This window comes from Jaculus jaculus, chromosome 19 (genome assembly GCF_020740685.1).
Source record: "Jaculus jaculus isolate mJacJac1 chromosome 19, mJacJac1.mat.Y.cur, whole genome shotgun sequence".
Taxonomy (NCBI): Eukaryota; Metazoa; Chordata; class Mammalia; order Rodentia; family Dipodidae; genus Jaculus; species Jaculus jaculus.
In genome coordinates, this window is record NC_059120.1 from 38,105,040 (window position 1) to 38,118,421 (window position 13,382).

At 38.8% G+C, this 13,382-nt stretch overlaps 1 protein-coding gene across 2 annotated transcripts in view; it reads left to right on the forward strand.

Annotated features, from left to right (window-relative positions):
• Trim33 (tripartite motif containing 33) overlaps positions 1–13,382 on the forward strand; it is a 151,447-nt gene that overhangs the window by 101,289 nt on the left and 36,776 nt on the right. For both annotated transcript variants that reach the window (XM_012950936.2, XM_045138090.1), the window contains exons 8-11: positions 1,040–1,157; positions 2,448–2,725; positions 3,310–3,474; positions 7,823–8,023. In XM_012950936.2, coding sequence (XP_012806390.2) covers positions 1,040–1,157; positions 2,448–2,725; positions 3,310–3,474; positions 7,823–8,023 — 762 coding nt within the window. The remainder of the gene's footprint in view (positions 1–1,039; positions 1,158–2,447; positions 2,726–3,309; positions 3,475–7,822; positions 8,024–13,382) is intronic.

Sequence of the window (13,382 nt, forward strand, 5' to 3'; positions counted from 1 at the left end):
TTTATCCTAGTCAGCACTCAGGAGGCCCGGAAAGGAGAATCCTGAGCTTGATGAGAGCTCAGGCTGTGTACCATTGAGATCCTATCTCAAAGGAAAACACTTATTGTCCCCTAAAGCTTCCTTCTTCTCACTTACCTCTGACCATAGACAGCCACTAATCTGATTTCTATTGTTTTCTAGAATTTTATGTAAATGGAACCATATAGTATATTCTCTTTCTAAAAATACCTTTATTTATTTGTGAACATAGAGAGAAAGAGAGTATGGGTACACTGGGGCCTTTTGTTGCTACAAGTGAATTCCACACACATGTACCACTTCGTGCATCTAGCTTTATGTTGGTATTGGGCATTAAACTTGGGCTATTAGCTTTGTACTTCTCTTTAGACCCAGTATATACTCTATCGGTGATACTTAGTATCCTGATGTTATTTATTATAAAAATAGCAGAAATTAAAATATATGGATTTTATTTGATTACTTATTTATTTGTTTATGATCATGTAGGACTTGACACTGTGGGGCCATATGAGTTTTAAAAGAAAATCCCTGGTGTGTTTTTTTCTTTGTCCTTTCATGTATGTATGTATTAGAAAGAGAGAGAGGAAGAGGCAGGTAGAGAGAATGGGCACTCCAGAGCCTCTTGTCAGTGCAAATAAGCTCCAGATGCATACGCTACCTTGTGCCTCTGGCTTACATGGGTATTGGGAAATTGAACCTGGGTCTTTAGGCTTCGCAGGCAAGTGCCTTAACCACTAAGCTATCTCTCCAGCCCTCTTTTCTTTTAGACTTACAGAGGTTTTTTATTAGAATATAGATAGCACTTAAAAGATAGGAAGGTAGAAAAGCCTACTTAGAGATCATAATGCGGTCCTTTAAAAACTATAGATTGTAAAAGAAGGAAAGAGGAGAGAGAGAGAGAGAGAGAGAGAGAGAGAGAGAACAGAGAGCTCCTGCTCATAAGAAGACAGGAATGATGGGGTAAAGCCCTCTATGGACATTTAATTTTTAGATTAATGTGAACATTTTTTCCTTTCAGATTACATTTCAGCTGCGTCATATTTTGAAAGCACGCTGTGATCCTGTTCCTGCTGCCAATGGAGCAATTCGTTTCCATTGTGATCCTACCTTCTGGGCAAAGAATGTAGTCAATTTAGGTGAGAAATCATTTTGTGGATGTAATTTGGAACACAAAGTTGAGAAGAGGAAACCATCTACAGCAAGCTTTAGATAAAGTTTAAGATGTGCATGACAATGCACATCCATGACTCACTGGAAAGTTGTTCTAGTTGTATTGCTTTACTTTTTGATTTTGGTGCCCAGGATTGAATGAACTCAGGGCCTTATGCTGGCTGAGCATCCTCTCTGCTCACTGAGCTACACCCTAACTCTCTGGTTTTTTGAGGTAGGCTCTTTCAGACTCTAGCTCAGGCTGGCCTGGAATTCACTATGTAGTCTCAGGGTGGCCTTGAACTCCTACCTCTGCCTCCCAAGTGCTGTGGCTAAAGATGTGCGCCACCACACCCGGCTTTTACACCAGAACTCTTCTAGAGGGTTTTTATATCTCCATCTTTTAAAATTAATATTGACTGTTTCATATAGAAATCTTAGCAGTAATTATTCTTTGGAGGAATTTCTTAGATAGTTACTAGTATAATTATGTCAAATGGTGTAGTAGAGGAGGAACTCAAGTCATAAGACAATAGTCACTTCTCAAGGGATGTTAGACAAACAAAAATGTCTCTTTCCACATGGGGGTGAAATGGACTTTAGTTACTTCATGTTAGTATACCTCATAACCATGAGTGAGAGCTACAGAAATGGATAAAGCAGCTTAATTAAAAACAAAATAGATGAGCACAGTGGCATGTGGCTATAGTCTTAGTTACTGAGGAGACTGAGACAGGAGGATCTCTCAAGCCTAGGAAGCCAGTTTCTGTTAAGGTAATTACCCTGTGAAAAGCAATAAAAATGGTCACTTGTGAGGGCATACATAATTGGTTTAAGACATTCAGAATTTGCACAGTATGTAAATTAGTAGTAGGATAGTACTTAACCCTCAACATCTTGGCAATTTAAAAGCAAATGGAATCAGTATTAGTGATCGTGACTGTCCTTGAGTGTTGTCATAGAAGAATTTATTCTGCTTGACTAGGTGGATTAACTCTAGGAATGTCTCTCAGGTAGTATTGTGTACATTTGTATGAAGAAGGAGTGTAGGTAGTATATTCTGAAGAACCAAATCAGTTTTGAGGAATTTGGGGCTATTTAAAATATATCTAATTTCTGGACATCATTATCTTTAAACATAGCTCTCATCCTTGCTGTGCTGTTGGATGCTTTGAGGTGCTTATTATTGTCATAAGGGGGAAAAGATAGTGATTAGCCATCAAAGTAGGCAATTTAGGTAATTATACGCAAATTTTTCTTATTTTTTAAATCTCCAGGTAATCTAGTAATAGAGAGTAAACCAGCCCCTGGTTATACTCCTAACGTTGTAGTTGGGCAAGTTCCTCCAGGAACAAACCACATTAGTAAAACCCCTGGACAGATTAACTTAGCACAGCTTCGACTGCAGCACATGCAACAACAAGTGTACGCGCAGAAGCATCAACAGTTACAGCAGATGAGGATGCAGCAGCCTCCAGCTCCTGTACCAACCACCACCACCACAACACAGCAGCCACACCCCAGACAAGCAGCCCCACAGATGCTCCAACAGCAGGTGAGTCTGTGTCACTGCATCATTCAGAAATCAGGATGATCTCAAGACTTGATTCTGTTCATACATAGAGTTCAGAGGTCTTAAGTATTGTGGTATGAATGTGGGGGAGTTGTAAGGTTGTGATGGAGATGTGGGATTAGTGTTAAGAAAGGGAAAAAGTAAATAACTTACCATGGGACGTATTAAAGTTTTCATGCCTCCATACCAAAGTCCTTTATTTCTGCCTGTGACTGTGGGCCAAAGAATCAGATTGCTTGAGCGTTAGATGTTTACATTTTTATTGCCCCTGGATCTCTCCTGCTGTGTCTACTCCTTCACAATCAAACCTGTTATTCCAGGATGAGATAAGTTAATGTCATTATTTCATTTTACTTTCCAGTGGCCTTCCCTCCCCACCAAAGATGCAGAAATTTTGGAGTGGCAAACTCTTCATAGCAGTTACTAGTGCTGTGGCTATTAGGGTACAAGAAGAGAATAATGGACTACGCTTTCTGCTTTATATTTACTTTTGCCATAATATTTTATTATTGACAACGTTAAAAATTATTATAAATTATATAAATTTCCATTTCTACTTTTTATAGCCTCCAAGATTGATCAGTGTGCAAGCAATGCAAAGAAACAACATGAACTGTGGGGCATTTCAGGCCCATCAAATGAGACTGGCTCAGAATGCTCCACGAATACCAGGGATACCCAGACACAGCGGCCCTCAGTATTCCATGATGCAGCCTCATCTCCAAAGACAAGTATGCCTAAGAGTCACATTTGTAAGAATCATAGGATCTTAAAACCAAAAGACAGCATTTTTCATAAGTTGTTGAGTTGAATTATTGGTATATTTGAGAATTTTATTTAAGTTATATATCTTCTTGTCTCAGAAAAATTCATACTGAGCATACATACATACAGTATGTACACGACAACTTGTTTCTTTATGGGGCTAGAGAGATAGCTCAAAAATTAAAGGTGCTTGCTTACAAAGCCTGCTGGCCCAGGTTTGATCTAGCTGCACAAAGTGACACATGTATCTGGAGTTTGTTTGTAGTGGCAAAAGGCCCTGGCACATAGCAGTTTTCTCAAAATCTCTCTCCCTCTTTCTTTCTGCTTGCAAATAAATGAAAGAAAGAAAATCTGTCTCTATATATATCATGTGCTGTGAATTAAGAACCTCTAGCCAGGTGTGGTGGTGCATGACCTTAATCTCAGCACTCGGGATGCCAAGGTAGGAGGATCACTGTGAGTTTGAGGTCAGCCTGAGATTCATAGTGAATTCCAGGTCAGCCTGGACTGACTCTAAGTGAGACCCTACCCCAAAAATCAAGAAAAGAACCTTTGACATAGTACAACCCATTTACCTCTAGAATTGAAAAATTAAGGAAGTTTTATCTACACTCACAATGAGAGGTTTAACTTTCTGTTATTGTTCTTCTGCTCTTCTAATGTGACTTTGAGAGAGAATGTGCATGAACAGGCACATCAGGGCCTTTTGTCACTGTAAACGAATTGTAGACACATGCCCTACCCTGTGGGGAGTTGAACCCTAGACCGACAGGCTTTGCAAGTAAGTGCCTTTAAGCACTGAGCCATCTCCCTATCTCACAAGGAATTTCTAATGACTTAGCTGTACGTTTTATGTTAAGTATTATTTCTTTTAAAGTATAGATATGCATAATCTTAACATTCAGTGTAGACTGGGAGTATAGCTCAATGGTAAAGCTGAAATAATAACAACAAAATGTACATAAAGCCAGGTGTGGTGGTACACACCTGTAATCCTAGCACTGGGAAGGTAGAGGTGGAAGAATTAAAAATTCAAGGTCATCCTCAGTACATAGTGAATTTGAGGTGAGCTTAAGTTACTGTCTCAACAGCAAGCAAAGGCCAAAGAAATGACTTAGAGACAAAAATCATAACCTTTACCTAATTAGTATATTTGTACAGGAATTGTGATTATAAATTGAGGTAACTTCTATATAGTATTTCTATTTAAAATAGTTTATTTTCTTAACTCTCAGTTCTGGGCTACACCTCTCTTCTCCATTACTTTTTAAGATTAAACACATCTGTACTCTAAAAGAGGCAGTACCTGCATAAAGAAGATAAACAGGAAAAATTTATATCTAGCTTACATTTTGGGCTTTTGGCTGACTGTTACTGTATATACCCATAATCCCAGCGCTTGGAAGGTAGAGGTAGGAAGATTGTGAGTTTGAAAACAGCCTGGTCTACATAGCTGAGGTCTTATGCTTTAAAAGCTATGAGACTCACTGGTCAATTTGGAGTGGAATGGAGAGCTTTGTTATAAAAGTTTTGGAGCCATAGCCATTGAATTAGGGTTTCAAGGAGGAGGAGGACCCTAGTGTGACAGCTCAGACTTAACAGTCCTAGCACTTAGGGGACTGAGGCAGAAGAATATTTTTGTGAGTGTGAGGTCTGCCTGGGTTACAGAATGAGGCCCTGTCTTAAAAGAATAAGAAAATAAATCCAAAAGAGAACTTGGTAAACGTTATCTATTTGGGCACTCTGCATGTTAAACATTGGTTTCTTAGCTTTTTGGCCAAAAGCACCTTCAATATGACTTAAGAAAAATATGTACTCCCCTCACATTTTAGGATTTGAGGGTTTTTCATTTAACCTTTTTATACATTTATGTAACAATAATACTCATCCTAGCTTATTGCAAATATAGACTACAAAAAAAGATTTGTATCGTAACTTAAATGTACCTACTGGAATCCCAAATGATTTAGTTAACTCTTCATTGGATTTCTCTTTGAATTTCACTTTGACGTCATCTGGGATTTTATCTTTCTATGTTCATGTTTGATAGGCTAACCTGTTGTGATTTTTCTGCAAGAAAAGTTCTTAGTAATATTTTTTGTTAAATTTCTAGCAAGCTTTGAACTTCATGTAGATTATACTGTCATTATATTCTTATACAATTTTAGGAACAAAGTATATTTATATGGTTTAAGAATATCAGACAACATAAATTGAAGCCTTTTATATCTTTCAATTGTATATGTTTGTATACTGTTACTTATTAGAATAAGATAACAATGATTTTTTATTGCTTGTATTTAAAAAATATTTTCTTTATTGGTGGTAGGAGAGGCAGATAGATGCATGTATCATCTTGTACATCTGGCTTACATGGGTACTGGGGAATTGAACCTGAGTTCTTTGGCGTCACAGGGAAGCACTTAACCGCTAAGCCATCTCTCCAGCCCTATTGCTAGTCTTTTTTTTTTTTTTTTTTAAATTCTGTTTTATTTATTTGAGAGAGGGAGAGGCAGGCGTGAATGCCAGGGCCTCCAGCTGCTGCAGGTGAACTCCATCCACATGCTCCACTTTGTGCATCTGTCTTTATGTGGGTACTGGGAAATTGAACCTGGGTCCTTTGGCTTTGCAGGCAAGCCCCTTAACTGCTAAGCCATTTCTTCCAGCCCCTTGCTAGTCTTTTTATGTGATGCTCAAGAAAATTGTTCAAAAAGGCATACTTTAATTAGAAATTAAAAGTATTTTATTTTAATAAAATAAAAATAAAGAAATGTTCCTCAGTTCTTTGAACATTTTCTAGATGTTAAGATCAGCTTACATAGATCTCAGATCTAGGACCATCATGAATTATTTTTGTTACTAACAGGTCTATTAGGTCCTCATGTTTTTCAATCAGCAGGTATTTAAAACTTTGTTATCTAGGTTATAGAGACACCTTCCTATCTTTCTTTTCTTTGTTTCTTTCATTTTATTTTTGGAGGTAGGATCTCACTATAGCCCATGCTGACCTGGAATTTACTAGGTAGTCTCAGGGTGTCCTTGAACTCACAGCGATCCTCCTACCTCACCCTCCTGAGTGCTGGGATTAAAGGTGTGTACCACCATGCCCGCACTTTCCTATTTTTCAACATTCAACCTATTATTTTTAGTTGTACCCTTGATTATCTCTGCTCTTTTTTTTAATTTTTCATCTCTTGGAACAGTGTGAAAAAAAAGCGAGACCACAGAATCAAGCTCTCAGGACATATTTTTAGATTTGAGAATTGCCCCTACAGAAATCTCTGATTATAAGTATTCTTTTTTTTTTTTTTTTAAATTCTTCGTCAGGGAGAGAGGGAGGGAGACATGAGAGGGCCATGGGAAATGGGCATGCCAGACTCATGTGCCACTTTGTGTATCTGGTACTGGGGAATCGAGTCCAGGCCATCAGGTCTCTCCAGCCCTGACTATTAGCATTCTTTGTTTGGTGGGGGGGGGGGTGCGGGGGGCAGGGAAGGGGTCCTGGCTGACCTGGCATTCACTGCATAGTCTCAGGGTAGCCTTGAACTATCAGAGTGATCCTCTTACCTCTGCCGCCCAAGTGCTGTAATTAAAGGCATGTACCACCACAACTAGCTAGCATTCTTTATTTACACACTCAAACATACATGGGCATGTGTGTCAGAGAGAGAGAGGGAGAGAGGGAGAGAGGGAGAGGAAGAATGAGTGCCGCATCTTTGTGGAGGTCAGGAGACAACCTTAATGTTGGTTCTTGCTTTTCACTTGTTTGAGGAAGGGCCTTGTCACTGCTGTGTAAATGAGCCAGGCTGGTCGCTGAGTTTCCAGGGGTGCTCTTGCCATAGGCGTGCTAGAATTACAGTCCTCTAGCTTTACTTAGATTCTGGCATTCTGAGCTTAGGTCTCCCTGATAGTGTGGCAAGAGTTTTACCCACTGAGCCATTTCCTCAGCCCTAGCATTTTTAGTTTTAAAATAATTTAAATGAATTATTTGTATGTGTGGTCTGAGTCTACTGTTTGAAAACTTTGAGGTTTCTACATCATCTTCATGCATTCTTATTTTGGAGTAAGATCACATAACCAAGCTGAAAAATTACTGGCAAGTCTGTTTTTCACTAGATGCTGCACACAATTAAAGTAATAAAGTTGAAAAGAGTAGGTTTGAACCATTCTTTTGCGTAAGTTTGAGAGGGCCCACTTTGTTCTTTGTATATGCAAGCCATCAAACATGTGAGCATTCTTTCTAAACTTGAAATTGTTACAAAGGTATAGTTTAGATGGCAGATCAAATAACAGTACTGCCTCCTTTCTTAACAGCATTCAAACCCAGGGCACGCTGGACCCTTTCCTGTCGTATCGGTACACAACAACCCAATCAACCCAACAAGCCCTACTACAGCAACTATGGCAAATGCAAACCGAGGTCCCACCAGCCCATCTGTTACAGCAATAGAACTAATCCCCTCAGTCACCAATCCAGAAAACCTTCCATCGTTGCCAGATATTCCACCTATACAGGTTTGTATTTAAGTTAAATGAGTCCGTCACTTAATGCCTCGTTAATTAAAGAGATAGAGGTATATTTCAGGTTTTGTTGTGTTGCTTTTTAATTTTAGGACCAACATTTCTTTGAACTTTCTGAAATAGTGTAGATCTTGAATATTAAAATTAGTATTCCTGAGTATTTCAATGTTCAGGAAATTGAACATTTTATGTTATGAGACTGTCTAAGCAGGTACAATAATGAATTATTATCAGCTTTGCTAAAGGTTAGTTCTTCCTAATTTTTACCACCTTCGAACAGGCAAAGTAGATCAAATGATAGAAATGTACTAGAAAGGGGAAAAATGATAGTGAGGAAGAGTAGATGAATCATGGACCTGTGAAGTTTCGCATACTTTTCAGTTGTGATATTTCTTTGATGACAAGCATCTTGGCAGTGCCTTATGGAATTTCTGGTTCATTTGAATTAAGAACATTTTCTTCTAAGTGTGAATATAACCTTTGAGGAGCGTAGCGAGTTATCTCCTTCATTGGCCATCATGGAAGCAAGAAGCCGTGAAACTTCTGAGTTAGGGCTCTTGGTTCTTCCTTTGTCTACAGTTTAATGGATTTTTTTTTTTTAAACAGAATACACTATCTTTTTTTAAATTTTTTATTTATTTATTTGAGAGTGACAGACACAGAGAGAAAGACAGATAGAGGGAGAGAGAGAGAATGGGCACGCCAGGGTTTCCAGCCTCTGCAAACGAACTCCAGACGCGTGCGCCCCCTTGTGCATCTGGCTAACGTGGGACCTGGGGAACCGAGCCTCGAACCGGGGTCCTTAGGCTTCACAGGCAAGTGCTTAACCACTAAGCCATCTCTCCAGCCCTTAATGGATTTTTTTTTATGGGGGATCGAGCCTCGAACCGGGGTCCTTAGGCTTCACAGGCAAGCACTTAACCACTAAGCCATCTCTCCATTCCCCTCTCTTATTTCTCATCCGGGTACTTCCTTGAGCTGGTGTTTTCCCCCCAACTCCAAACTGCAATTCTCCAGTCACTCTCCCATGCCCTGCATCCTTTGGGTTCTATGGTATAGTTTAAACAAAACAAAACAAAAAAATAAAAACCTAGAAGAGGGAGGTCATGTAGGGAGCAGACAAGGTAGCATTATTTATGTAAAACAAAAACAAACAATGTAAATACCAAGTCATCTTGGTTATTTATTGACTTATCTTTGTACTGATCATTACAGCTATACAGAGTATATATAGAGTAGAAATTGTTTTAAATAGCATTCTCCCAGTCTGACTTACTTTTTGTTTTATGCAAGTATCCATCTCTAGTATAATAATGATGATGCATTTTATAGTGTTGACCCTGAGAGGACATATAATAAATCTGAATACCTTTGGGTTTTGAGGCAGAGTCTCACTATAGTGCAGGCTGTATTGGAACTCACTTTGGCCTCTCCTAGCTCTGTCTCCCATTTTCATAGGCCTTTGGGTCACAGTTGGTATGTGCTGGTTTTGAATTGAACCTGGATAAGCATGCTTTTCAAGCAAGTTGTTTTAACTGCTGAGCCACCTTCCTTCCCTTCCCCTTCCCCTTCCCCTTTCCCCCTTTCCCCCTTTCCCCCTTCCCCCCTTCCCCCCTTCCCCCCCCTCCCTCCCTCCCTCCTTCCTTCCTTCCTTCCTTTTTTTCTTTTTGTTTTTTTGAGGTAGGGTCTCACTCTAGCCCAGGCTGACCTGGAACTTACTGTGTAATCCCAGGCTAGCCTCAAACTCACAACAATCCTACAACCTTAGTCTTTTCCTGATTACTGGAATTAAAATAGTCGTGTGCCACCATGCCCGACTCTTTTTTTTTTTTTTAAACAGATCTGGCCTCACACTTGCAGTCTTCCTACCTTAGCCTTCCCAAGTGCTAGGATAGCAGGCAAGTGCCACCATGTTCAGGTACTTATCCTTATTTGGCATACTCAGTAACAAAATTTATCAGCATGCTCTCCTGGATAATACGAAGTCGTGGGAAAGTGTGTGTGTGTGATGGTAAATCACACAAACCTAAATGTTATAGAACATTTACAGTAACCTTTTAGTACTGGAATATGTACCTCATCATCATCAGCTGCCAATAAAGTGATGGACTTTATTGTTCTCAGAACAGTATTTCCTCAAATAATGCATAATTTGTAAGATAAATCTTTGCAAATAAATTTTAAAGGCAAGTTATTAAGGCTATAACTAACTTATCGTTCCACTTAACAATGGAAGTACTTTTCTGAGAAATACTTGTTAGATAATTTCATCATTGTGTGAACATAGAATGTGCTTATACAACAGAGACGGTATTAGCTTAGCCATTCACAATGGCCTCCTCATGGAATCCAGAAATGCAGTAAATGTGAGATTTATGAGGTTGCAGCCAGCATAGCACAGGATGGGAACTTGTTTTTACAGTAAACTTTCTTATGAATAGAAGGAATAAACTCTAGAATAACAATATGTAGTTATAGTAAATATAAAATAAAATATTAAATACATAAACCAATACTGATCAGCTTTTCATTATCAGGTACGTGCTATACATAATTGTACTTTTATATAGCTTGTCATGCAGCAGGTCTTTCTGTATTACTGTTACCACAAATGTGAATAATGGCATTTCTCTGCAGATGACATCACTGAGCAGTAGGAATTTGGAAGATTAGTTAGAGGTATAAAATTGTCATGTGCCCTAAAACAATGATTGATGATCTGTCACATATATAGTGTGGTCTCATAAAATTATGGTGGAGTGGAAACTTTAGGTTACATTAAGATTTCATGTAAAGAAAGCCCTACATTAACATTAGTGTAAGCACCTACATAGCCTACAGGTTAAATTTAACATGAAATGTAGAGATGCAGTTTCAAACTATTTGGCCTAACCAATAAGAACTGCCTTAAGATCTGAATTGTACAGTGCCTACAGGTCTAGTTGCTCAGCATAGGGATTCTGTTTTAGATAAGAGAAATTGTGTTTACAGTGACTTGAGGGCATGAAAAGGCACAAGTTAGTAATAAAATACAAGAAAAAATGAAACAGGTAAGAAATTATTATTAATGTATATGGTCTTTGTTCATACTAAATCAGGTATATTAATGGTAGTAGGTACCAAGAAAAATGTTAAATTTTTTTTAAAAATAACATTTTCTTTATGTGAGAAAGTAACAAAATATAACAAATAGAAAATTGTTTTATATTGTCTTATTTTAGTGTCTCACTTATGGTAAGAGTACATGTATTTGATTAGTTGGTTTTAGAGCATTAATGTATGTTAGTATTTTTTTTTCCCTAGGTAGAGTCTCACTCTAACCCAGGCTGACCAGTAATTTACTATGTAATTTCATGGTGGCCTGGAACTCATGGCAATCCTTCTACTTCTGCCTCCCAAGTGCTAGGATTAAAGGTGTGCATCACCACACCCTACTAGTATTTTCTTTCTTTTTTTTGGTGGGGGGGGTTCAAGGTAGGGGTCTCACTCTGGTCCAGGCTGACCTGGAATTGACTATATAGTCTCAGGTTGGCCTTGAACTCACAGCGATCCTCCTACCTCTGCCTCCTGAGTGCTGGGATTAAAGGCGTGCGCCACCACACCCAGCTCGTATTTTTTTATAATTGTTAACAATAGTCTTTTTATTAGATTTAAGACCAAGATTTTAGCACAGTACAATGGATGGCAGTGTGTTTCTGGAAACATGGATCATTATTAAAATGTCTATTTCCTATAACAAATATTTGAGACCTTACCACACACTAGGAACTAAGGACTCATTATGTAAAAATCGCAGAGAAACAGTCCTTGACCTCATTGGGTTTCCCTTACAATAGGGAGATAAATTTTATAAATAATCAAAACAGTAAGATAATTGGAGCAGCAGGAGAAAACTCCAGGTTAGTCTGTGGAAGTCAAGTAGGTTTCATATGAGCTCATCTTATACATGGACTTGAAGGATCAGAGTCTTAGGTGTTTGTTCATGGCCAAAACTGCAGGTAGGATAGTTAGGTATGCAGAAGTACAAAGGTGTGAAAGCACGTAGATGTAGTATAGGAGATAGTGTAATAGAGTGAATTTAGATTTGTGACTTTTTAATATCTTTCTGCGTGTGCATGTGTGTGTATGTTTGCATGCCCATGCATGTTGGGGTTACAGATGTGTGTAGTCATCCCAGCTATTGAAGTGGGTCTTGGGGTTCAAATTCTAAACATTCTCTCAGGTCCTCATGCTTGCACAGGAGGTTAAGACCTGCGCCGTCTTTCCTGGGTTGTATTGTTGTTTCCCTGGGTTGTATTTTCTCAGTGTACTTTTCTTTTGACAATTTCATTCATGTATATAGTGTATTTTGTTCATATTCAATCCTCCCGTTACTCCTCCCCTCATCCCCAGTGCCCTCTGTTATTCCTTCCCATTTCTGGTGACCCTTCTCCCCAACAACTTGCTGGTAGTTATAGCACTGAAGAAAATGACTTCCTTTCCCTAATTAACCATTGTTAAAGCCTTTTTGAAACCCATAGGCTGAACAGGAATTACAGGAAGCATAAATTTTTTGAGGTCAAAGGAATAAAATTTCAGAGTTCATGAGGTAAAAAAGGAACTGAAGAAAAGCCAATGAGAGAAGGGAAGAGACACTAGGAGTGACTACAGAGTTTATAGAGGAAAAAAGAAACCAGATTGTATAAGGTATTTGTAAGCTGCACAAAGCATTCTGAATATCCTAAGGCCAATGAGAAGCCATTTTTGAAGACTTTGGTAATAGGTGTGAAGAGAGTTCCAACCTATCAGCTTTGCATAGGATTTTTTTTTAATTGTTTTTATTGTTTTGGTTTTTGAAGGTAGGGTTTTTCTCTAGCCCAGGCTGACCTGGAATTCACGATGTAGTCTTTTTTTTTTTTTTCCCCCAAAGTAGTTAGCACAGTTATGGAGGAAGGGATATTTATTGAAGCTTACAGATCCAGGGGAAGTTCCATCATGGCAGAAGCTGGCCCTGCTTTCACAGGCTTAAACAGAAAGAGAGAGAGAGAAGCACAAGCCAAAGACCACAGAGCACACTTCAGGAACTCCAGGTGAAACTAAGCACTTTGTATATCTTTAGATTGGAATTTCAAACCCACCACCACACCTTAGGGCTGGACCCTAAGATCCACCAAGTGACATTGTCTCCAGCCAGGTGGCTGCAGATTGCATAGATTTTTAAAAATACTTTTTGATTATTTATTTGTATGTGAGAAAGAGAGAGAGAGCTCACCAAGGCCTCTTGCCACTGCAAATGAACTCCAGATGCATGTGCATCTAGCTCTATGTGAGTACTGAGGAATTGAACCCAGGGTAGCAGGCTTTGCATGCAAGT